Here is a 25386-nt window from a genome sequence, read left to right on the forward strand (position 1 = left end):
AATCTTCGCAGCTGTCTATGGCAGAAATTCCATCGTTCGGTATTCCGTTGGTAACATTTGTTACAGTGAAAGTGTTCGAAACTCGACGATCGCAAACTAGAGCATCCGAACGCTTCACTCTCCTCTGAATTTCATGCAAAAAAGCAATCGACGATTATTGCCACGGTATTCACTAGAAGTGCTTTTTCGTCGTATATTCTCCCACGTGTGTTCAGTCAAAGTGTAACCACGGGAGAGCGGCGATGTTACATTACATGGTCGCGAAGGTTCGAGGAACGATGGGTCGTGACGGGGTCTTTGCTCGACAACCTTTTGCCCACCCAGGTGGTGGCTGCGGTTTTAGGTATATACAAGGGGGACGGGCTGTCGCGATACCGAACACGCCGCTTCCACAAGCTGCTTCTCTAGCTTCACAATGCCGCTAATGCATGAGTTTCCTCCTGGAGAGTGGGCAGTGGCGTAGAGAATGTCCAACACGGCGGACAATTACGATCGAATTGTAAATCCACGTGTCACGGTTATGGCGGAACCGTTCGACGGCGACCGTACCGGGGTTAATTGACACCGACTCCTTGCGTTCCCTCCGAACGCCAACTTATTTCTATGTTTAGAATTTCTCTTCCGTGGATCTATCTTAGAACTACTCCAAGAGAATTGTTAGACTAGGATTAACGCTTGGATAGTACCGTGCGAAACGCAAATCTCTTTTGCCATCTTGATTCAAGATACATTAAAACGCTCTCAATCTTCCTCTGAATGGCCTCATTAAACGCTTCAAGTAGAACTGTTTGAATTAATTGATTTAAACAGTTCAATAGCGCTCGTTGTACTTGAATTTCATTGACCCTGTCGGAACTTGGTACAAGACACACTTGTATCCTCTAAGAAGGCATGATTATTATCGTTTTTCAACACAGTCTCGAGCTGTCTGAAAGGAACGAATGCAAACGCGCGCGGTATGAAAACAAAAATACGTAGCTGCATTTTCGTTTGTCAATCGTGGCGAGGATGAAAGAGAGTAGCATGGCAGAACGGGGCTCGAAACGGATTAAAGCGATCGTAGGCACAATGAGGGGTATTGTGAACAGTGGATGCGCCACTGTGAAGTGGAGGCATGATTGCTGTACGAATGAAAAGGGGTTGGCGGGGATGAGAAGGGGAAGGGTGCCACTGGAGCCGCGTGAGAAACGCTGTGCAATTACGCGAACCACCCACGTGTCACATCTCAATGCGGGATCACGGTACCATTTTCTTATACGGGATTTCTATTAAAAATAATGACAAAGAAATTATATTAAATAATGCTGAAATTCACAGAGGCGATAAAACGCTCTAGAACAAGAAATCCTTCTCGCTAGCGTAATTCAATTACCACAGGGGAAGATCGAAGCGAAACGATTTAACGCCTTCAAGGGGGTAGTATGAACTCGCGAGAGGATTACACGCTTTCGCGAGCGTATCGGCTCGTTTTACGCTTTGATCATGAGCGGGGGAACAGAAATTGCGTTACTTCAAATGTCGTCAACTAATTCGATCGAACTTTCTATGATTTCAGTACCGAAAGCACGAAGAACGGATTCACCCTGTTGGTTCGTGGAAACGCTCCCGAATGTCTGGAGTTCCTGGACAAAGTTCTGTCTCTGGTGCAGGTACGTCAATTATTTTCTATCTATGTATATTTAAAGAGTAGAAAATAAATGAAAGGTATTTGATTTTCAGGGACGAGTCAATGTTTCTCAGGCATTGTTTTCGCAGAGTTTCGTGGCTGAGCACTCGACCGAATCTCAGTTACCTTTGAGCCACGTTAAGGTGAGAAATGAATTAATTCATCAAGACGCGTTTCATTTCGAGTGCTTCTCACGGAAAGCAGTTTGAATTTTTGAAAGGGTGAATCGCGAAGAGGGTTTTGTTTGTTAAGCATTTTCTGTTTTGTTCTCAGACGATTGCGATGGACGAGCATGCTTTGAGAGAACGCGTTCCCAGACGAGAAAACCCCGACCAAGCGCAATGGATCGCATTCTATAAGGTAAATTAATGCTTTGCCGTGTTGAAGTGATGTTTGCACTTGATACACTTGCATGTAAATGTAGACGCTTCGTCAATTTAACTTTCGGAGAAAGGGACTCGAACACCTGACGAAGAGTGTTTCGAGTGTTTGATAAAATACTTGCGTAAAGTGAATGAGAGGTTTTGTCGAAGGCATCGGTGCGAATCGAGAGTCGTGGACAAATTGCTTCCGAAAAGGATCGCGCCTCCGCTCGGTAGCGAGATAGGGCAGAGGAATGGACGAGGAGGAATTTGGTCGGCGCGGCACGGCGCGGCACGGCGCGGCGTGTCGGTGGTTTGACCGAATGTCACGACGGTGATTCGGCAGGTTCGATGAAAAATGAGCGTGGCTCTTCGTTCGGTTACGAGCGGAATAATTGTGCCGGTGTTCGCCACTCGAACGAGCTGCCTTTCGAATCGCGCCCGCAATTATTGTCGGCGAGTGTATAGCAGCGACGGTGGCACTGACCGATGTTACCAATTTATCCGGGGCTCTCAACCCACGGGGACCCGCGTAATGGCGTTTTAATGGGTCCCGTTAAGAGAAAAAGCCGCGTCTGGCGTGTACGCAGACGGGCCTCGTCGCCGGTATCGCGATCGCAATTCGTCACGGTCCTCGCAATTTTTTTCCGCGTCGAGACATGCCTTCGAATTATGCGGCGCGTTAAACGGAGCCAAACCGTGCTTCGTTGATCGCTGATCGCTGATGGCGAAAGGATCGAGTGTTTGACGTGAATCGAGTCTACGTATACCGCGTTGGTAATTGATGTTGTCCCGTGAATATGCACGGATTTCACTGGCAGACGATACCAGTAACCAATTTACTGGACCGAGCTTTGAAAGAGATTGTAGGACGAAGCTGTTGCGTGAGTTTTATTCCTGATTGTCCAACTGTTTGAACGAACATCATTTCTTCTTTTTGCTGAACGTCTTTACCCATTTGAAGTTCGGATTGGAGTTGGAATACTTTATTAGTTATGCCTTTAGTTAGGTCTTTTTTTACAGTAATCAGACGTGTTGTAAGTGATTTAAGAATGGACAGACATAAATCAGTCTCATCTATTTTACGACAATCCATATACTTCAACTTCGTTCTAATAGATTAAACGCTTCGCAATCGGTACTCGAAAAAAGAATCTCGATGCAATTCTAACGAATCGAGGATCATTTTTGTTTCGCAACATTTCGCATCTTCGTCCTTCGATGTTTTGTACTTACCTGAACGACTTGGCTTTATTATTCAGTTATTGTTCCGCTTAAAATAACACGATGACGAGTTCGTATCTGGCTATTGAGCCGTTCGATACCCATAAGCAAAGACGATCGAACGCCAGCTGACTCCGACGAGAATTATTCGCGACCTTGTTGACGATCGATCGGGAAACATTACAAGGAGAAAATTTTGCCGTTCGCCAATGGAAAATGTTCATAAATAACGGTCGGTCGCGATGTTCCTGGAGACAGACATTAGCTTGGCTTGTCGTTTAAGCACGCATCGAATTCCTCGGCGGAAAGTAAGGACTCCTATTTCTTGAAACATCCCGAGAATGGTCTTCAGTATTCTCGATTAGAAAACTCTAAACTTCCTTGATCTTTCTTAATCCTTTATTTTTTGTTCAAAATGATACTTTTACGGTTTGGCGACTACCGTTCGAAAAAATGTTAGAGCAGAATAACAAATGACTTTCAATTTCTTAGAAACTGTAATTGATTTTTCTAATCGTGTCGAACGATACATCATTCCGTTAGAATCTTGTAGAAGCTCCTACCGAACTCCATTGAAGTCAACCGAAGAATTATTAACGATCGCTAGTCATCGCAGATAAAGTTTGAGTTATAGCGATCGTCGAATCGTTTTGACAACGATACCGAGGAAGTCGGAGAGCGAGTTGCCTCGGGCGATAGCCGATCTCCCGATCGATCGATCTATCATGATTTCGCGAAATTAAGACGTCAATTGAGTGTTCGATTCACCTTGCGAGCTATTCCACGCTTACGCTTCGTTCGTCCGTGATAAATGTGTAGCGTTTAACTATATTTTGTAGCATTTAGATTCCCAATTAGGAACAATCAAACTTAATAACAGTCATACAATTCATTTAAGGAACAATAATACTTTCTTTCCTCTTCGATCTTTTGCGGTGGAAACTTGCCCGATCGAAATTAAGAAACGAATCATTAACATGATTCTACTGTGCCAGCCGGTAGTGTTAAGAGAGCTTTGATTAGAAGTTTGTTGACAGCTGAACAGAATCTACTAGTCACTGTAAAAGCAAGTTCTATATTTATATGCGAGTGATTCCATGCGATTGGAATTTTTGATCGATCAAGAATGCACTGTAACGAGCGAGCAAATCGGGACGGACTAATGATTAGGTGTGCCTGTTCTGCATTCTGCGTACGGGTGCCAATAGTTAATGCTCATTGCAGGTTAAAAGTCTGATTCGCTTGTCATTCGTCTTACTCGCATCCTTCTATTTTTATTAGCGGCATTCGCGCACCGTGCACCTCTTCTGAATCTGATCAGAAGCCGAAAGCGAAATCAATTTTCAATTGATTCAAACGATTAAACGACGACGATATTACTATTTTCGCAGGAGTACGACAGCCTAATGACAGAATGGCAAGCAGCCGGTCGCAGACTAGCCTTGGAGATGTCCGAGCTGAAGGAATGCAGCAGCCTGTCCGGCGCGTTGACGCCTCTCGGTCGTCTGCTCACGGACCCCACGTTAAGAAGAACATCCAGAGACGCGGAGGAAGCGATCTCTTTGCTGGAGGAACGTGCTTCGCCATTGTTGCACCTTGAGCACATTAGGTTGGAGAGACACTACACTCTTTCTGCTAGAAAGCGCGATATCCGCGGGCGAATCTCGCGAGTCACCGATCGATACGTTATTGAAACTTATTATCACTCGTGTTCGTTTTTCCCTCGTACGATTTTATATGCTCGACTCCACTTTAATTAACCGTGTTCACGATCTCCTCGTTCGTTTCGTCGATAAAGTAGCAATAGTATACGAATTTCTTGTTTAAATGTGTCTTTTGCATTAACTCTCGAGGAGGAGTAAATCGGGACAGAGTTGCAGAAACTCGCGAAAGCACATTCTTGCAAACGATCGTCCGGATAAGTTACAAACGGCGAAGATAGGGTTCATCAGTAGGGTTCGATGTTTCGTTAGCGATAAGCCCGGCTACGCGAATTCCTAACGGTGCGTCGCGATCATGGCGCTTCCTTTTTATCTTTCCAAGATTGGCGGTGAAACGAGCACGGAGATTGGTCGAGGAGGTCGGGAACGCCGCCACCAGGTTGGAATCGTCGTTCGAATCGCGACGAGCGACCATCCGGAATCTCGCGGTTCTCAGGAGTATCGAGGACCAAGCGCACGAGGTAAGTACACATTAATCATTCTTTCATTCGTTTATTTGTACGCATGACGCGTACAATAGGTGTGTAGTATCGGTAGTTTTATTTTTACAAGAGAAAGAAAGTAACGATAAAACAAGGAACGTATAAATTACACAATCCTCCCCGATTCGATCTCGAGCATTGAAACAAAGGGTTCGTTGTAACCCGCCGATACTTTCACCTCGAAAATTGCACGGCTGGACGATTCCCCGTCGTTTCGGATCGAAGTGTTCGTCGAACGGCCGAGTGGCAGATCGATCGGTCGGTCGGATTCCCTCGATCACGGATCCAGGCTTTTCCACGGGCACAGGAGCACCGGCCTCCGGGTAACCTCGTTTCTGGCATCCCCGACGACCTCGAGCCGATGTTCGACCTCGTTTGCAGGGAGTCGTGTGCTCGAATGCTCCAGTCCCCTGCTTCCTGTACGCTGAATGAGCCGCGGTAAACGGCAAAGCGAACGTTGCCTCTCTAAGTAGCACAAACATGGATCACCAGCTTGCCATTTAGAGAGGTACACGCTTCAAGATTCCGCGCTATTGCCTATCATTCGAATGGTTATCCTTGAACTCTCGGAGGATCAGAGGCATACGCGATCAGACATAGTTCCCTTTAAAAGCTTCACGTTATCGTGGATTATTCTCGCGGTGACGTCTGCGGAGGAGGAGCGCGTTCGTGGCCGAGCCTAATCGATAATCGATAGCATAGTGTCGATAAACGGTCGACAAATGTTGTGGGAATCGTTCGGTTACGGCTATGGATCGCGGAAGGAGGATCGGGTTTCGCGATTCCTCGCGAACTCGCGGCAGACAGCACGGCACCGCGGCACCGCGGCGCACGGAACAGGTCCCGTCGAGGAAAAAGCTTGGATGTTTTCCCGTGGATATCCTGTGAATTTGCGGCGATTCGATCGAGCATTGTAAAGAAACGGAGAATCGACGAAGCTGTTCGAGCGTATCGTTGAAATCTGTGGGATTCCAAGATTTTATCGGAGACTATCTGATATCAGCTGGTTACATTATGAGCTGTTACGTAATGTATAAGGTGTTGGTAAAGAGGATTTCAACTTCGATAATGGAAATTTCATTTAACACGTTGAATGTCGCAGAGGTTATCGGCGACTGGCACTTCGTATTGAATATAATCAAATAATTAAAAAATAAAATCGGGAGAATGACTTTGAATAGCGTGAATATTATTCTATTTCGATGGCGATATTTGACGTAGATAGAATCTTGTCAGAGAAAAAAGTAATTACGGTCTTGGGAAAATTTACCTATAGAAATGAATGAAATTAGAACTAGCTATATGAATAACACTTTGAATCGAAGGAAAGAAAATGATGTAAAACGTTCCCGGAATTAGGAAAATGATTGTAACCCGCGCACCTTGTCTCCTCCCATTGTTCCGAACAATCATTGTGTGATTAACCGTCCCGTGGCTGGTTAATGGCCGAGCAGAACCGTGTTATTTACAATGGCTCATTGTATTATGCTAATTAAACGTGTAATCAGCGTGCACGTGGTGCACCGTATAGAACCGACACGCGGCCTGACACGATCCGCGAGCGTACGTGCGACAAACGTGACAGCTCCGTCTCAACCGGAAACACGTGAACGTACACCGTGTTCAGAGAATTTGGAATTTAGCTGAATCACGCGTTACGAAGTTACTTGTGATATAATCTATGCGTGTACGAAGATACATTCCGATTTATCTGCTAATTTTTCAATCGAGATAGTTGCCAATGATTCGGCAATTATATTGAGATAAGATTTCGGTCATCGATGCCATTGGCCTCCTTAACGATCCTAGGCAACTGACCAGTTCGTTGAAAGTCATCAGAAAGTGATGGGAAACTTTAGACGGGACGACTGATGCGGGTAGCACACGATGTCATTAGAGGGTCAAGAAAGAACTTTCTCAAAATCTTCGATATGCGCTGACATCTGCTCAAATCACCACCGTGTGAATCTTCTTTAAAGTATCTAGAACTTCGTCAAGTTATACATAAGGTGATTCGAAAATAGTATTCTGAAATTCACGTGAAAAATTGAGGAGGATCTTTCGAAATAAATAGCAATATTCTAGTCGGTTTTCTCGTTACCCGTGAGAAGCGAATCATTAAACGAGAAGAGGATCTTGATAAGGTTGGATTCCTCGACGCGACCTCCTCGAGGACGATGTATCGCGAGGAAGCGAATAGGGGAGGCCATTGGTGCGCGTGCTGCTCGACAACGCTGTTGCTTTTACGTCGAAACGCCTCTCCATATAAGACCAAGTTCGATCTTGATCGAAGAGATCGTACGTCCGAGAGTGGGATCGTCCTTTTTTTTTTTCACGAACAGTGGCTCGCGTTGTTCGACAGCCGCAAGGAAGGACGCGGATTCCTGGCTCGGGAAGTGGGTCGATTCCGACAATTGTTTAATTGTTCCCTTAGTGGAGATGGTGGAAAGAAAGAATGAAATTGAAGACGCGTGATTAAATTGCAATATTGCTCGAATCGAGATTAAGATTCCAACGATCGCTAGTAAACGATATAAAAATATTTTTGCAAAAACGCCCACGCAGAGTTGAGGAAGAGTGAAAAAATGAACGAGGCAAGAAGAGGTTCAGGCGGATCAGCTCTCTGCATTCCGTTATTACGCGTTCCACTTCGATCGAACGAACAACCACCTTCGTCCTACAGCCTGCCCTCGACGTATAGCTCGTCTTCGGTCGAGCGCCGTATTTGGTTCACGGAAATAGCGCGTGCACCGTACCGACGGGGCTACGAGGGAGGAGTAGAGACGAGAAGGGAATGAAAAAAGGGAGAAGACGAGGAAGGATCAGAGGCGGACCGATCGGGCTCGAATTAATTGCCGTAACACCGGTTCCTCCCTCTGCACCAGAGCGCCACGTACAAAATCGCGGACGTGTGTGGGAAAGTGTGTTGAATCCTCCACAAGATTGACCTGATGTTTTACTTTTTATTTCGCAACACGATTTTATTCGAGATAGGCACAATGTTCTTCTGGCAACACGTGAAAGCTCTCGAAGAACGTATTGCTTACTGTCAAAATTCGAAGAAGAAAAGGTGTTTTATTTTTATTTTATGGAGTCGTTGAGTAACATTCTGGAGACAGCAGAATTTCTTTGCCCGGACCTTCTGTCGAACCGAAGAAACGTGTAATTTCGTCCAAGTTTTAATGTTTCCTGAATCATTTCGTTTTTCGAGTGCATTATACATCTTGAAATGGAGTCGCTTGTAAAAAGCAAATTGCGTTTGAAAAGTCGTCCTAGAGAAAGTATCAGCGCAATTATCCACGGGAAAGAAAGTACGAAAGGAAATTACGTAGATGAATCGGTTGGTATTTCAATGCCATTCCCGGTTTAAGAATGGAAACAAAGAACCTCTTCTCGTTGATGCTGAACACATCGTTCCAACACCTTAGCGTTTCATAAAAGACCACGACTCGTCGAAAGCCGTTCGACGAGAAAAATGAAGGACTTTTCATTGCATTGGTGGTGCAAAAGACGATCGTTTGAACGGCGCGGCGATCGGTGATGAACACGGCACGTTTCGCGACGCCGTAAAATGCATTTACGATGCAATTCGATGAATAACTCGAGCGATCCTTTGTTCACGGCTGGATTCGATGGTAACAAGGGTGGTGGAAGGATAAAATAATAAATAATTGGGAAGGGTGAGCCGAGGTCCATAAAAAGAGATGAAATTATAAATTTCTTCTGATGAGCTTTTTCAATAAGCTAAGAAAATGAATAAAGTAAATGAAATAAAGTGGGAAAATAAATGAAAGGTATATATACGTTTGACAGGTAGATCCGCACCCCTCGGCGGTCGCGATAAGATGAGCGAACAGCTTGCGATCGAAGAGATCCTTGCAGAGAGCCTTGTATCGGTATTATCTGCCCAGAGATTTATGCACGACGAACGCCGTGGATACGATCGATTGAAATTAATTGAAGGTGTCTAAGCACCTGACGAATGATTGATATAAGAGTGGACGTTGAACAGAAAACCTTGTCCCGATAATGCCTCTTGATGAACGACACTCTAATGAACATTGTCGTTTACTTTAGCAACATTTAGTATCGGCTCTTACAAAACCAAGAATTTTGTAACATTCAAAAGTGGAGCAAGGACTCGTTATATAGATTCTTCTAATCAAACAACCTCCATTCTCGGTATCGAAGCGTAATCAGTCCGGATAAAGTAGAGTCAGAAATTCCTCTCGCGAATCTCGGGCTGTCATTTATCGCGTGGCCCGTTGTCTAGCGCGTGTTTAGAAAGCCGACGATAGGAATTTAAGGCTCGTAGTGACTCACGAACAAGCTCGGGGCTGGATGTTGCAGCAGGGCAAAAGTCCCTGGGAGGCGGCTTCTTTCCATCAGATAAAGAGATGCGCCGGGCATAGCCAATGAAGGCGAACGTTTTTCCCTGCCGGTTCGAGCTGGTACCGGTGCTCGTATTCATCCGTTGTTTCGCCGCCTTTCGCGTTTATAGCGCACGCGTGCATATCAGCTCGCGGAGACCGTAAGCCGTAAGGTCTAGGTGTATGCCTTTTATAAGCTGCCTCCCCCGTTCCCCTACCTTATCTAGCCATTGTGCGCTCCCTAGTCGACGCGTTCCCTTATTGTTGCAAGCTGTATCGCTGTTTTCGCAACGTCGTGGAACTCCCGCCGCGACGGCGACTCCGCTTCGTTGCATAACGAACATTTCGAGCTCGACTGCAACCACCGCGCCGCGCCGCGCCGCGTCGCGATGTTTTTCCCGCTCGAAGATTTTCCCTGCTGATAGAGAGCCTTTGCTTCTTGCCTCGAGAAACAGCCTCCATAGTAGCAGCGGTAGTCGCTCCTGAAGTAATATGAACGATTCGGATCGCGCTTCTATGTACCCAATGGTTACTTATGAAAATTTCATAGACTTTCTTTGTCTTTGATGCTCGAATAGAATCATTGACGATAGTTGTTTCTGGTTTAGAAAAGATAGCTATCTACAATGCGGAAGACTCGGCTTCCATTTCCGGTATTAGATCGTCTTCTACTTTTTTTCTTGCAAGTTGCACCAATTTGAACATTTTTATTTTTTATTTTTCAACAATACCATCGAGAGGAATTCTCCGTTTACTCATGGAAGAAAAGCGTCTTTGGTTAGAGTCCTCTTTGCTGATACCATTGTCACCAGTGAGCGCATGCAAATAAGCGGGAAGGATTGCTTCGTCGCGTCATAACGCCTTATTGGTAGAATCCATGCTGGCCACATCGTTCTTTCTTTTCTACCGACGTTTTATCGTTTCTACGAAACCAGCCTACAAAGGACAGGATGTCCACGGATCATTGAGTCTCCATTCCGAGGATTTTATTCCTCTTCGTCCATGCTGAGAACCCTTTCACGAAGTGTCCCGACCACAGGGTTTCGTGGAAGCTACGCTCTGATTTCACCTTGCCCCCGAGCAATTATCTCGTGTTTTTCGACTTCTAATTAAACACGGCCCGGCGCGGCATGGAGTTCGAAAGCGTTTCCACGTGGCATGGCGGCGCGATCATCGTTCAGATCTCGTGGCTAGATAACCACAGGGGCAGATCGTGGCTAAGATGTTTCGCGAAAATTACTGGGCAATTAATTCGAATAACGCCCGCAATTAATTTCATCCAGTGTCGCTGGTTGACTCGATTGAGTCGTTCGGATTTTGCTTCGACAGCGGAAATATCGTGGCGTTTGAAAATTTCACGGTAAAGAGAAGAAGGGAGAAAGCATTACCAACGTGTACCATCTTAATTAAAAAAGTTTTCCTTCCTAAGGGAAGTTTCATTGCAAACGGTTCCTGAGGGCTTTCTCGTGGAAACGATGGAATTGCGTGATCGTCGACCATCCGACAACAAAGCCGCCATTAGGCTAGGCTCAACTTTGAACGATATTATTCTCTGCCTTTGTCCAGAGGTTCTGGAAGCAGTGTCCAAACTGGTCCTTCCAGGACACCAATCTCGTTACCAGCAATCGTCGACCAGTAATTATATCGAAACGCTTAATGGGATTAACGTAAACCAGACATGGTTTTTACTGCGTTACTATCCGAATAAAGGGATGATCGTGCCTTAGGGAAATCGGAAAATGTGATCGGGTCAAATTGGACTGGGAAACGCATTAGAATGATATTTGGGGACGCTTTAATTGAGGATAGTGGTAAGGATCATTGCGGTACCAAAGGATATTTAGGACCATCCACTAAATTATCATACAGACGTTTAATATTTCGATTTGAAAAACCTTTGAAAGAAATATAACGTAACCTCATTTCTCATCCTTAAACACGAATTGAAAGTAAAACGATCATTGACAAGCCGTTAGTTTACCGCGCTCATAACCACACAGCGAACATCGAAAAACAGCCAGTGGGTATATATAATTTACCAATTATCGCTAATTGAATGGCATAAACCGTGCGGAGCGGGACATTTAATTATCGGTCTGGCCGAAGAATTCCCACGTTATTAGGTCTCGCGAGTCGACCTCGGAAAACCTTCTGACCGCCGTTTTATAGGTAACCGAGACCTATAGTACCGCTAATACTGTGCGACTGATTTAAAGTTCGTTTATCATCGAACCGCGCGAACCAACGAAGACAAAGAGGGTGGGAAACTCGGTTGCACGCGGAACAGAGAGCGAAACTATTACCAGAAGAAGTTATGGTTATAGATTATCGTCGGACAGAGAGACGACGAAGAATCGTACAACCGTTAGAAGAAAGATTGAGAGATTCTCGGTGTTGGAAAGTGGATGTACAGCGAAGTTGCTGGTCGAACGGGAGAAAAGAAAAAGGGTGAAAGAGATAAGGTAATCGTTGGTTAAATCGGTGATAATCACGCTTTCGGCCGAGATACGTGTGCACGTTGGCAATTAATTTCGTAATTAAGCGTAAAAGCGATAACTTCTATCGCGAAAATATATGAACAGAGAGAGAGAGAGAGAGAGGTGAGATTCGTTCGATTACCGTCCATTCGTTCGCTTTGTAAAATCTCGATCGTAATTCTGTCGGTTTCATTGAAACGGGCCAACGTATTATTTAAACGAGATTGCGCTTTTCGATTAATAAATCGAGCCGCGCGTGTTTTCCCCCGTCAGAAGCTCCAATCATCGGCTGTGGCTGGCTTTGACCCACGGCCTGAATAAATATTGATTCACCGATCGATGCACGCGGCCTTTTGATGCGGTCTTGCGGTCGTATTGTTCCCTGTCGCTTTCTCGTCTGGATTTTGGCCAATTTTAGAGCGGTCGTCGCCCGTTTTCTTTCACAGTTTCACTTTCTCGACAGTCGATGCGAAACTGGTCTTCGTCAACGTTCTTCTCATTATCTCAAAATCAATTAATCATCTACTCTTTTAAAAGAATGAGACAAAATAACAAAGTCGAGAGGATTCGCCGTCTTAAATCACGAGGAACGGTGGAACTTTCAAGAGGAATACGACTTTCGCGCGTGCATCACGCCGGACGTGCAAGCGAGGAGGACAAAAAGTAGCCAGATAAATAGCAGAAGTGCCGCGAGAAAGAAAAGCGCGCGTGCGTCCGCTTCCGAGCGAAGATGCTCGGAAGATAGATAGACGGGATCCGCTGGGTAAAAGGGGTGAAATCCTGGAGCAAACTCGCGCGGATCCATGGATCACGCTCGCTACCAATGCTCGAGCGGAACCTCGAGCCGGCTCTTCTATCGCGCGTCTACACGCCGTGTAAATATTTGTATGATGCACGGCCCGAACCCGTCGTATCTTAACAGAATCTTTGCCATGCCGTGTACACATATTATCTCTGGCTGATATCGTACCGAGCAAAACGTCCCAAGAATAAGATCGTTTTCCAACGTCTCCCAATGGATGAAGTATCGAGTCGATAGTAACCTCACCTTGTTTTTGCAAAAATCTGTTTTAACTGACTGCCCTTATCGTAGAATTTCTTTCGGAAAAATATAATTAGATAGGTTCAAGATTCGGTAGAGCTTAAAGTTGAACAAGTAGAGCAACTGAAATTGGTCAGACGCCTGATCGTACATTTCGTACGGTACAATTTCCGAATCCGTCGATCGAATTCCAATCGGGACATTAGCCGGTCTGAACGCTTCTAAAATATACTGTCTCGACGTATAAACTGTCGATCGAACTGGTGTTTCGCGACGATAGCAACGCTTGTTTCGCGTCTCAGGAAAATATACGACAAGGATGAGTAACGACGAACACGCTGGAACGGGAGAGTTTAATACCGACGAAATATTTGGCGAGATTATTCGGCTGGTCCGTGACGGGCTTGATTGGAGATGAGCAAACTCGATAAGCCGGCTGGAGGGCCCGCGAAAGAATTTTCAGGCCTGAGAGCAGGTGTCGCGTACCGGCTAACCTGTTCCAACATGGCGAAAGAAAACGACGAAACATCCAACCTGCCACCTTCTACGATGCCCTGCTCTCGTATTCAAATTCCCGCAGGCTGGCTCCGACGCTAAACTGAATTTTACATCTTGCGAAACGAATTGATTCGGAGCTCGAGCCTATGCACGCCGTTCATAGGTAGATGAAAGAAAATTGACTCTTATTACCTACGATCCTAGTTTATCATAGTTATATGAAAGTAACAATATTTTTCTTTATTTCAGAATCGATTGTAATAAAAAAGTAGCCATCTTTGTTGCGGTTTTTCCGTTAACTTCGTGAAAGTAACGCTTCCCCGTGCTTCTTCTTCCCTTTCGTGGTCACGGACACGCATTAGCGGTTTCTGACCCGGAAGTCATCTGAAATCCATACGTGTTCGGTGCTCCATTAACTTTCGACGAAATTGATCCCGATACCCTTGATTCGTTCAGTGAAAGATAGATTTTGGTGAAATCGACCGCATAAATTGTCCTGCATCTCAAAGAAATTGTCAAACTTTCGAGTTGGTATTTTGAAATAATTCAATTAGACCATGAATAAATTTTGAAGACAAGTATGTATCTTTGTGTTTACCAGGAGACAATGTTCAGGGTTGAAAAGTTTTCTATTTTCGAACGTCGCTATTGTACGCACATCCTACGCATCAGATAAATCGAAACGAAATGGTGGTACTCTGTACCCTGTCGTCGCAATTACTATGCGAAACGATACAGGACCGAGTGTGTCGATATTGCAAATCACCAGCCACGCCAGCAGAACTTTCTCTGAAAATCGATCGAGCCGCGTCTCGATCTCGGGGCGTTATCGAGAGCCCACGTGACGATCGATCGGCGGGAGTTCGTTTCACGATTCTTCGATCGCGCGCGATCCTTTGTCCAGCTTAGCGACGATAAGCCGCGTCGAATCACGAGACGTCGCGTTCGCTCGAGGATTTTGCAACGGGCCCGTGTATCTCGCATAAATTACACACGCGTTTCTGTGCCTCTGGCCCGTTTTCTTATTACGAAACTCTCCGTCTCAGTCGCTCTATGGGCGTCGTTCTATGACTTTTATTGCCGTGCCGTAACCTCTGGCACCAGGTACACACACACGATCGTAAGTCTACATTGTCGCTCGGCTATCAAGAGTTTGCGACACCTTTGCCTTCGCTTCTGATCGAGCCCCGAGACTCATCGAGAAATCCAATTTGTCTTCAATTTAATCCTTTCCGGTCGTATCGCCTCGGTCAGTCGTTGTGTAACGCGTCTCGCGCATTTTATTGCACTTCATCGAACTTTATTTCATCGTCAAACTCGGAGCACTGCACTATTTAAAATAAGTTAAGTTATAACGTGCTATGCTTTTTATTATACCTTGAAAATTATATGAAATAGAGAGGTGCTAATTTAACGCATCAATTCCCACGGTGAAAATTGTTGTACGTAATACCAAGTGTTATTGTATCATTTACCGAAGATATAATTATGTAATTTTTCTATTCAAGTTTACAATTTCACACGTTATATTATTAGCACAATATTAAGGATATTCGAAATTAATTATCTAAATTTAAATTTGTGGTGATAGTCACTGGCGCCGACATCGTCGGTCAACGTGTCGATGATACGTCTTTAATTATCTAGGTGGAAATTTAGAGGGTGATGGGTCGTTTTGCAATTTGTTACGCAAAACAGTGATTGCCTGATTCCCTTTGATGTTACGACTTTATTACTTTGTGGTTCAATTTGCTCACAGAGCGTTGGTATGAGAAAGATGTGGATCTATAAATGATGTAACGATGGGTTGTAAGATCGTTTTCACTTCTTATGATTCCACGTTTAATGGAATTTTAAACGTCTCGTCGGTCGTGTGAACGGGTTTCGAAACATTCGTTACCGTGTTTCTATAAAATTTCGAACGAATGATTGATTAATTCCACTCTAATACGGAGAACTACCCAAGTGTTACACTCACTTATTAATGAAACTTTGCTAGCACAGAGTTAACCGTTTGTATGTGTGAGTCTGTCATACTTCTCAATGCAAATAGTAACTAACTTTAATTATTAATATCTTTTAAACAATTAGCCGTCTGCCCACAAAACGGGGTACATGCGTGTTCAGCTCGACGAGCACTACAAGCTGGCAAAGTTTCATTAATAAGTGAGTGTAACACTTGGGTAGTTCCCCTTGTAAGAGGTGACATGAAGCGTGCTTTGTGTCAACCTCGCTTTCAAAGCGATGTGTAGCATATCATATGCGTACCCTTTAACTAACTACTATCTATTGCGTTGCGTCGTGTACTTCCCACTGTCTCACATTTTATGTACCTTTATATTCTGTACTATATGTTTTGTCTAATGTAATGTTTTGTGCCATGTTGCTGAATGTCATCAGTACCGTGTTGTATGTACACCGATTGTATCTTATATGCACGAAGGTTCTTAATATTATTTTTATTAATATTTGTATTAAAGGGTTAACCCCGTTTAGTAAATAAATAAATAAATAAATTAAGATACTCGTTGAAAGGAATTTGAAAAAAAAAGTAATCGGCGTGGTAGCAGCAGGATAGTTATACTTAGGGTTCCAATATCAACGAGTGAGTCACTGTGAGTTCGCCTGCCTTTTCTCGGCTCGCAGAAGAGCAGAACGAGTGCCGGGTTCCTGGAACGCTCTGGTATGCTAATTGCGATCCCTCTACGTACTCGAGTACGTGCAAGCATTGTCGTTCACGATGCGTGTACATACACGCACGTTGATCTTGAAGGTACAGGGTTTTATGTACGATCTAAGTCGACTCCCGTCTTCTCTTCTTTTTCTTTCATTCCTTTTTCTTAGCTTAGGATTTGAAAAAAACACGAGAGGGTAGTAATAAAAATTAAAATCATGTCGAAGCAGATACACTTGCTTCGTTAATTATTTGAGAAACATTGCCGAGTAGGGAAGCAATTAATTGTAAGATTCTTGGATTTTAAAGAATCTTAGTTGCTCGACAGAGTTTTGAGAAGATTCAAAGGCTCTCCGATTTTTTCCTTTACCCTGGTGGATTCCTCAGCGAGAACGAAGATATTTTCGGGATATCTTGATTATCTTGGGACTTATGACGACGACACGGGGTAGGTAATATAAAAGGGAGAGGTGGGTTTCGGTAACCCTTTAACGTTACGATCATTGGTTAGGCTACCTGAGGACAAAGATATTTGGTCGATGATTAGGATTTAAAGTTAAAAGAAACAAATTCCAGCGGTAATCAAACACGGTGAATAAACTATTTCAGGTTCCGTAAAAATAAAAATTATGAGCATAATTAACTCATTCGCTATCGCAGTGGAAACATCTGTGTTTGGTAAGACAAATTATAATAAATTCTATAAGTGTGATGTTCCCACAAAGGAGTTTCGACTTTTAATGATTAAATTTCTTATCGGGACGAATCCAAGAATCAGTACCTCTCAGAAAGTTGTCAGTGCCATAACGAACGGATCGTGACAAATTTTTCACGCCGATGGCAGACGCGTCCCGCGTTGTTAAATGTGGTCGGAGAATCCCGTCGCGAATTCCAGCGATGCTAATCGCGGCCGATCTCTCTCTCTGCGAAGGTAACTCGCAAAAGAGGTACCTGCGAGTCGTTCAACCTTATCCACCAGGCATCTGTGTTTCAGTTATAGACAAAACTGTACGTACGCATAGAGACGGGGCCCGATCGGCCACGGGTATCTCAGCGATCCTGCGACTACAGATAATCCCCGCGGTTATGCGTCTTCGCGACATACTTATTCAATTAAATCGACGTTGCTATATCCGACTAAATATTCCGGCTGCCTTATCGAGCGGGCCCGCTACGAGCGTTAACCTACATCGCGGCCCGATTAATTAGATTCTAATAAACAACGCGGATAAACGGAGACAGGAGATATTTATGCGCTGCGAGATCGATGAATTGTTAATTAATCCTTAAACGGCGGAGCTGTTCTCGAAATTTTATTTGAAAGCCTTTCATCGCTCTATAGAAAGAAAGGAAATTGAAATAAGTACCTGTGAAAAATTTTAATTGTGCAATGGGGCGTATTCAGAAAACGTTCGCATAAAAGCCGATTCACATTCAACGTATGTAGGAGTGTAAAAAAAACGAGCCTATCTTTCGCCGGTGAGAATCACAGGAAAAAACAGTCCCGCTTTACACGACAAACATCCCGATTTGCAGTTCGAACCGTTGAACAATTAGAATTTCACGGGAACCGCTGTGTCATCGAACGTCTGGGGTATTAGCCGATCCTGTGAATTATGCGGCACAAGTTCTCGTATTCTCTCTCTTCGTGTTTCCCTGTCCATCTCGAGGGTACTCGTTCAAGATCCAAGCAGATGAACGAAGATCCTCATTACAGGAAATAGCTTCGGACTCAGTCATGTCATTAAGTATGCGAGTCGCGACCACAGGCACGGCACTACCTGCGGGAACATCCGTGCAACTCGAAAACTTCTAATCCACCGACCAGGATACATCTCCTCGCTGCTTTATTTCTTCACATTCTCGCTTCTATCCTGGAAATAATTACACGCTGTTGATCGTTATTGAGCCGCGAGCTTTAAGTGCAATTCGTTCCGTTTTCCATATTCATTCAGACATTCACTCATTTTATTTACTTCGTTCGAGTATCTCTTTTTCGTTGCTTCTTTTATCTTCCCATAGCGCTCCTTGTATTATTAATCGCATCTTCAAGATTCAACGTTCGAAATCTCTGTTGCAAATTCAGATTGATTAATTAGCAAATGGTATCGCTGCGAGAATCTTTATGACCAAAGATGTGATAATAGATGTCTAATGCACTTCTTGGTACTTTGACGATGACGTTTCATGTATTATCGTAACTAAGCCGTTACAGGCACGCTATTTAGTATACGTGTTTGCATTTAATTAGACTTCGACCCCTCGATCGTGAGTGCAGCAGTCTCAGTCTACCTCCAACCGTTGCGAACGTCGGTACAGAACAATATACCTCTGCGGTGTTTTTATTGTTTATTTCGTTTTTAATTAATCGTATAATAATTACAGTACTTTGCATCTTTCTTCACTTTCAATTTTTCATATTTCACAATTGTAATTCAGGGGTGGCCAAAGGGTTGGATCGAAATCGATGCGTTTCGGAAGTGGAAGGTGTATGCAACGAAGGCGAAGTATTACAGACAGGTGGGAGGGGCGTGTATGTAGTTGTGTCCGGTGTGGGTACGTCTTAACGCTCGATCCTGCTTGGCATCAGTGAGCGTTTCTCTGCCGGCAGCATCCGATCCACGCTCTCGATCCAAAGCGCGAGTGCGTTAGTGCGAGCGTGCGTGCAAAGGATCGCGGCGACATGCGTGAAACGCGAGCGTGTTCGTCTAGCGTGTTCGGGTACCTGCGATCCATCGTTTCTTGGTTCGAGTGAACTCGTGCGGATAGAGTGAGGTCGATGTTTCTTCCTTGATGTGCACGTGTGTCAGACAAACAGGATGTACGGCGTGACTAATTGGCACGTGAGAACATTTCGAACGAGAATGGTATCGTTGACTCGGTGATCGATCGATTTTTCAAGAGCTTGACCTTCGATGAGGTGTTTCTTTCGCTGAGGAACGGTGAGGATATTTCTTTCATTTTGTTGAATCATGATTGTAGGAAGTGATCGAACTTGGCTGGTGCAAATCATTTTTTATTTCATTGCATCGTGAATTTGAGTATTTTTGAACAGTATAGAGTGGACTTTGGCAGATATCTTAATGCATACTAATTAGTATACGTTTATGTAACGTGCATTGCAAAATTACATCTACCGTAATGCATCAATTATATAATTACAAAAGTGACTAATCACCGACAGAGTGCAAACCCTTTCGCAAATTGATCGCAAAAACTTGATACAATAATGTTGCCAAGATAAATCTTTGCCCTATTGTAACACGCGTGTTTTGTAATTAACATTCAACTTCGAAGGACGTGTATGTACGTCATTCGCAGCGAAAGTGTTAACTTTTGACAGATGACAGATGGTTGTCGCGTTTTCGATGATCCAAGCAGATTTTATTTATCTCTGTTGCACGCTCATCCATAAACATGACAAGAAGCGTGCGGTTATAATACCATCTGCATGTATTTAGTGATGTAAATAGCAGTTGATGAAAAAAATTTGGATGGCTTTCTTGTCGATGATAAAAAGGATATTGAATAATGTATTTAAAAGACACATGGATTCAGATGTACATATGGTGACATTGAAAAGTTGAGACACTCTATGTACCAAGTTTTATTAATCAACCGCTTTCGAGAACAAATTATTAAGTAGTATTGCTAAAAGATTAATCCGCCCAAATGCACTCTTCTCAAAGAATAAATCCAGAATCTGAAATCTAGAATCCTTTCGGCCACCCTAAAAACCCAGAAACCCAAAGATCGTGAAACCAGGACGATCCCCATCTTTCCTCGTAACTCATCAACCTCCTCGAACCCCTTCTTTCTCTCGGCAACGAAAGTAAAAGCAAAAAAGTGTTACACCAGGGGGCCCGAATGTAACGGAAGGGGGAGGTTCACAAATCGTTGATGAGATAACGATCTGAAGCAGCAAGTAGCTAGCAGGTACTGAAAATCGGCCTCGAAGAGAAGACCGGTCCGTAAACACTTGTACGCGACGTCCTACGGTGACTTCTCGAGGGCTTCCACGCTTTGATGTTCCAAGATCATGGTGTGTGGTCCCCTTAAAGAGTCTCGTCCAGGGTACCAGACCCTGTCTGCCATCCACGAGCACGTCTAGGTGGGGAGGCAGGACGGTGGCGTGACCCCGAAGAGAGGCACCGTCTGGAGGTGACTCGGCTCCTAAAGTGATTTACGCTTCGCCAATGGCGCCTTTTGTCTAGCCACACGGCTGTCAGCCGTGTTTGATTTTCGCAATATATTATGCGGTTCGCGAATTATATTGCGCCCGCTCGTGGTAATAATTCAACGATGACGAGGTGACGCGAGCCTCGTCTACGTTGACGCGAACCGAGGATTCTGCGAACCGGAGGACCAGAACCTCCGGAAACGATGTTCCTCGAGAACGAACACGTTCCTCGTGGAGATTCCATTAGGACATCGTTCCCACGGTCATGCGTGCTTCTTGGTCCTATACTGTTCGGTTACTCCTTTTTTTCTTGTATTTTTTTGTGACTGATGGAAGCTCCATCCTTCTATGAACGATGTTTGAGGGATGGTATATTTCTTGCAAGAGATATCAGTCGGTTGACACATGGATGATCTTAGAGGATGATTTGTCACGCGTCTCATTCTTAATCGACAAATATGCGTTAGAAATTAATTTCTAATGATTTTGGGTAAAATTTTTCTCTGCTCGTAAACGCTGTCATAACACGACCAGATGTTACTCGACGACTAAACGTGACCAGAGCGTGAACGCCGCTATGCAATAGAGCATAAAATAATATTTGACTGAATCGTGACCGCGCCGTGACGGGGCTATTCGAACCAAGCCCAAGTCGCACGATGATACCATCTTAGGATATATTTTTTTTCTTATTCGTAGTTTCTAACCGATTGTATTCGCCTTACGTGCACCATCGATTCTGATTCTCATCGAGTAATTTGAAAATTGAAAAAATAGTTAGCTGAAAAACGCAGTCAAGTTACGGTGCACTCGAACTCCATCCTCTTCAAGTTCTCAGCGCTGATAACCGTCGAAAACGCGCGTTCTTCGACTCAGGAACTAACGATAAAGCATCCCGTAATTAAAACGCGATCGTCGCGCTTTAAAAATGCTTCTCACGCGTCGCGACGCATTCTTACGCTTTCATTTTTTTCTCGCATTCGTGAGAACAGGATCCCGCGAATTCCCGTGCAGCAGGGGTAATTAACGGCATATATGTACTTTAGCGAGGCGGTTTCCCTCGTTCGCGCGCGATCATCGAGCAGCCATTGACGATGGATCGAACAATGGCTTCGCTGTCGTTTGTAAACAGGAAACGCAGTTAGCGTGTAACCGCGGCGTTCAGCATGTAAACGCCCGTACCCTCTTGTGTTGTAATTAGACTTCACTCCCGTATACTAACGTGTGCCACTCGAGACCCCGTCCGCGGTTAAGAGGTTCCTTGGCGAGGACTTATCTTATCAGGGGTGGTTGTGGATTGAGGGAAGCGAGAGGTTGCTGTAAATCTGCTTGCTCTCTTGCCTTACAACGTGTTCCTTGAAATTGCTTCTTTAATCCGGTTCCCTCGGTGTACGCAAGATGATCCCGGGAATGAGAGGGACTCGAGGGACTAAGTGGGTTGAAATGATGAAACATTATTTTAGTACGTGCAGACTTGTGTTACTAGAAACAAACTCAAAAAAGTTTCTCGGATAGAAATCAAGCAAGTTTCGTTGAACAATAGAAGGTGGTCTCAAGGTTTCCTCTTTTTCGAGAGTGAAACCGCGTTCGAAAGTCCGCGACGAAAACTGATCTCGTACAAGAGATCCTTTAATTGGTCACGTTCGATCGGCTTATCAGCGAGAACGCAAAATTGTCGGGACGAAGTATCCTCGACAAAGTGTTCCCGTGGGAACGATCGTTAATTGTCCATAAAATACGCTCTCACCTTGCGCCGTGCTAAAAGCAGAATCGTGTTCGTACCAACAGGCCTACGTATCCGCGAGAGGACAACGATGATCCGAAAGGAATAACCATCCCTCTTTTTTGTGTTGCTTTACTCCTTTTCGTCTGCAACTTACTAAGGCCATTCTTGTTTTTGTTTCATTAATAATGCATAGACGGTTAATAATTAAACAGTAAAGGTAGAGATAGGAAATTTTCAAAAGGGTGAAATAGGTGAACATAGAGAGGATTGTATCTTCGAAACAATCGTCAAAGGAAGGTGGTATAAAATAGGCGGGGTGCAGAACGAACGATCCAGGAAACAGTTTAGTAGTGTAAACATTTTATTACACGCTTGTATTCCCGCAGGCCAACCGAATGAATCGCGGCATTCCTCTGGAGTCTGGAAGCATGCAGAGGGACCCCCTTTTCCTTTGCGTTCAAGAGCAAACAAACCGTGTATCTTTATTACAGTAATAACTATAATCTCGAGACACAGTAAAGAAGGCCTTCCCTTCCATATACGTTGCACCCAGGCGGTTCTCTCCTTCGAAACTGCGTAATCAGTTGCCGTCTACTTCACTGAAAGCAGCTCTCCTCACTTTGAACAGTGACTACAGATGCAAAAAGACTGGATGTGCCTTTGTTCTCGAAGTGTCATGATTTTGGGGATTCCAGATACCCCCAGGTGAAGTTACATCCAGACACCCTTTTCTTTGCATTTTTACCTTTGCGAACCATGAACAGTGACTACAGATGTAGAAGACTAGATGTGCCTTTGTATTCGAGGGGTCATGATTTAGGGGGTCGCAGACACCCCCAGATGAGATTAGATCTGCATGCAGAGAGCACAGCCAGTATGATAATCGTGCCTGTTTTACCAGTCCCTCTTTTACCGCACCTCACACTGACATCTGAAGAAACCCAATTTTCACCCCTTTATAATATAATATTATTATAATTGTTTGACAAACTTGTATTAAGAAAGCAGAATAATAAAATCAACAAGTTCGTCCTCCTAATGAGTTTATTCAATAAGCTAAGAAGATAAATACAGCAAATTAAATAAACGCAGAAAACAAAATAAGGGTATATGTATGTTTAGCAGGTAGATCTGCACCCCTCGGCGGTCGCTATAAGACTGATGATGTTTCACTTCGCTCTACGCCGAACGGTTGATAACGGTACCGCAGCCAGCTACCTTTGTTGGAATCAGTGGCTGTAAATATTCTTTTGTTCTTTTTAACTTGGGAAAATCTTGCATAAGACCCCCTACCGACCCCTGGGGGAGGGCGGTGGGGGAGTTTCAGATTCCTACTTACTAAAACCCCACGGCGACACACACGGTTTTGCGTTCACTGTCATTAATGAAGAGAACGCGATTACGATTGAAATAGACACGGTTCGATACAAGCATGCCAATTTCCGACAATTCGTTCCCTGCCATTTTTTCCTTATGTAAATCACCGTGTTCTATTACTTTCTTAATTTACACGCACGGTGATGATACTTATACTAAGCTAAAAAGCTGTGCTGTAAATCATTTTTAAAAACAGCCGACATAATTCAAGCGAGTATCCACGTTACGGTCCAGCCACGCTTTCGAGCGGCATAAAGATCAATCATCGTATGACCATACTTATCGCTTCCACCTTGAACCTTTTGTAACGATCTCCTCTAACGTTTGGCAGAAGGGAGAAAGACTTTGGTGTTGGTATCGATGGGCCAGAATCGACGGAGTCTCGTTAATTTTACGAGACGATTTACAATCGGGTGAACGCCTACCGTGCGCGTACACCGCGCCGCGATCGTTTCGCTGCCAACTCGCGAGCATAAAACGACCCCGGCCAGGATACGGTATTTTATACAGAGGATTTCATTGTGCTGTCCAGGTCGGGGAGGAGACGATATCCAAAGGATTACGTTTCTCGCTCGCTCGCACGCTCGCGGTCCCTCTCGTTAAGACATTCGCGCCTGTTAATGGGAAGCCGTGCGGCGGTTGCGACGGCTTTTACGCAACACAACTCCGTACATGGCGTGGATGCGAGCAGTTTGCTCGTAAAATATGACGCGTATCTTCTTATTAGAAGTAAATTGTATCCTCATTACCTGACGCGCTTCTACGCGATCCACCGCTTCTCCTCTTTCCCTGAAATCGCGACCAATCATTTGCAATTCAATACCACGGATTATTAACACCGACACTTTTGTGTGCCGTGTGAAATTGAAGGTTCGTGGGTAACTTTTCAAACTAGATCCAAATATTATATCTATATTATACCACATTCATTATGCTTTCATTTCATCTTTCCCTTGCGAAGAATATGCTTCCTTCATTTAACTAACATGTTCGCTATTAGCTGTTTTTTATACTAAAAACAGCTAATAACTTTGCGATTAAATTCCTGGAGAAACGTCGTAGAAAGTGTTCACGGTATGACATTTCTTCCGGATGAATTCGTAGAAATGATCTAACATATACAGGGCGGGTTACTGTCTCTTGTTATGATCGTAAGTTTGCGGATACACGAATCGTTCGATCATTATCAATCGACCTAATTCATTATTATACTATCGCGTCGTGCTCGCCTAACGTGGCATTCAAATCACCGGCCGCGTGCCATTGTTTGATAAAAATCCGCCTGGCACATTGATCGCGTATAATTTATGAGGCCACAGTGTCGTTCGTCGAACATACCATACTGCTTGCATAATTTATGAAATCGTCGGGTAATATTTGCTATTCTATTCAATCGTGTTTGCGCCACGAAAAATTGCTTTCGTTCAAATTGCCGATTTGAAACATCGACTCTTGGTACTCTTATGTTTCTTCAACGAGTATAAGAATGAGCGAAAGGGTGCCCGTAGGGGGTGCGATTACTCATTGAGACGTTGATTGCGGCTACGGCATACTTAACCGAATCTTTCATCGGCGCCGATTTTCGGG

The 25386-nt window shown here is 44.3% G+C and overlaps 1 protein-coding gene across 3 annotated transcripts in view; it reads left to right on the forward strand.

Annotated features, from left to right (window-relative positions):
• The window catches only part of LOC114880410 (puratrophin-1-like), a 193485-nt gene that overhangs the window by 128682 nt on the left and 39417 nt on the right, over positions 1-25386 (forward strand). For all 3 annotated transcript variants that reach the window (XM_029196401.2, XM_029196409.2, XM_029196424.2), the window contains 5 exons: positions 1556-1649; positions 1720-1809; positions 1940-2026; positions 4644-4861; positions 5296-5434. In XM_029196401.2, coding sequence (XP_029052234.2) covers positions 1556-1649; positions 1720-1809; positions 1940-2026; positions 4644-4861; positions 5296-5434 — 628 coding nt within the window. The remainder of the gene's footprint in view (positions 1-1555; positions 1650-1719; positions 1810-1939; positions 2027-4643; positions 4862-5295; positions 5435-25386) is intronic.

The sequence above is a fragment of the Osmia bicornis genome, chromosome 5 (genome assembly GCF_907164935.1).
Source record: "Osmia bicornis bicornis chromosome 5, iOsmBic2.1, whole genome shotgun sequence".
Lineage (NCBI taxonomy): Eukaryota > Metazoa > Arthropoda > Insecta > Hymenoptera > Megachilidae > Osmia > Osmia bicornis.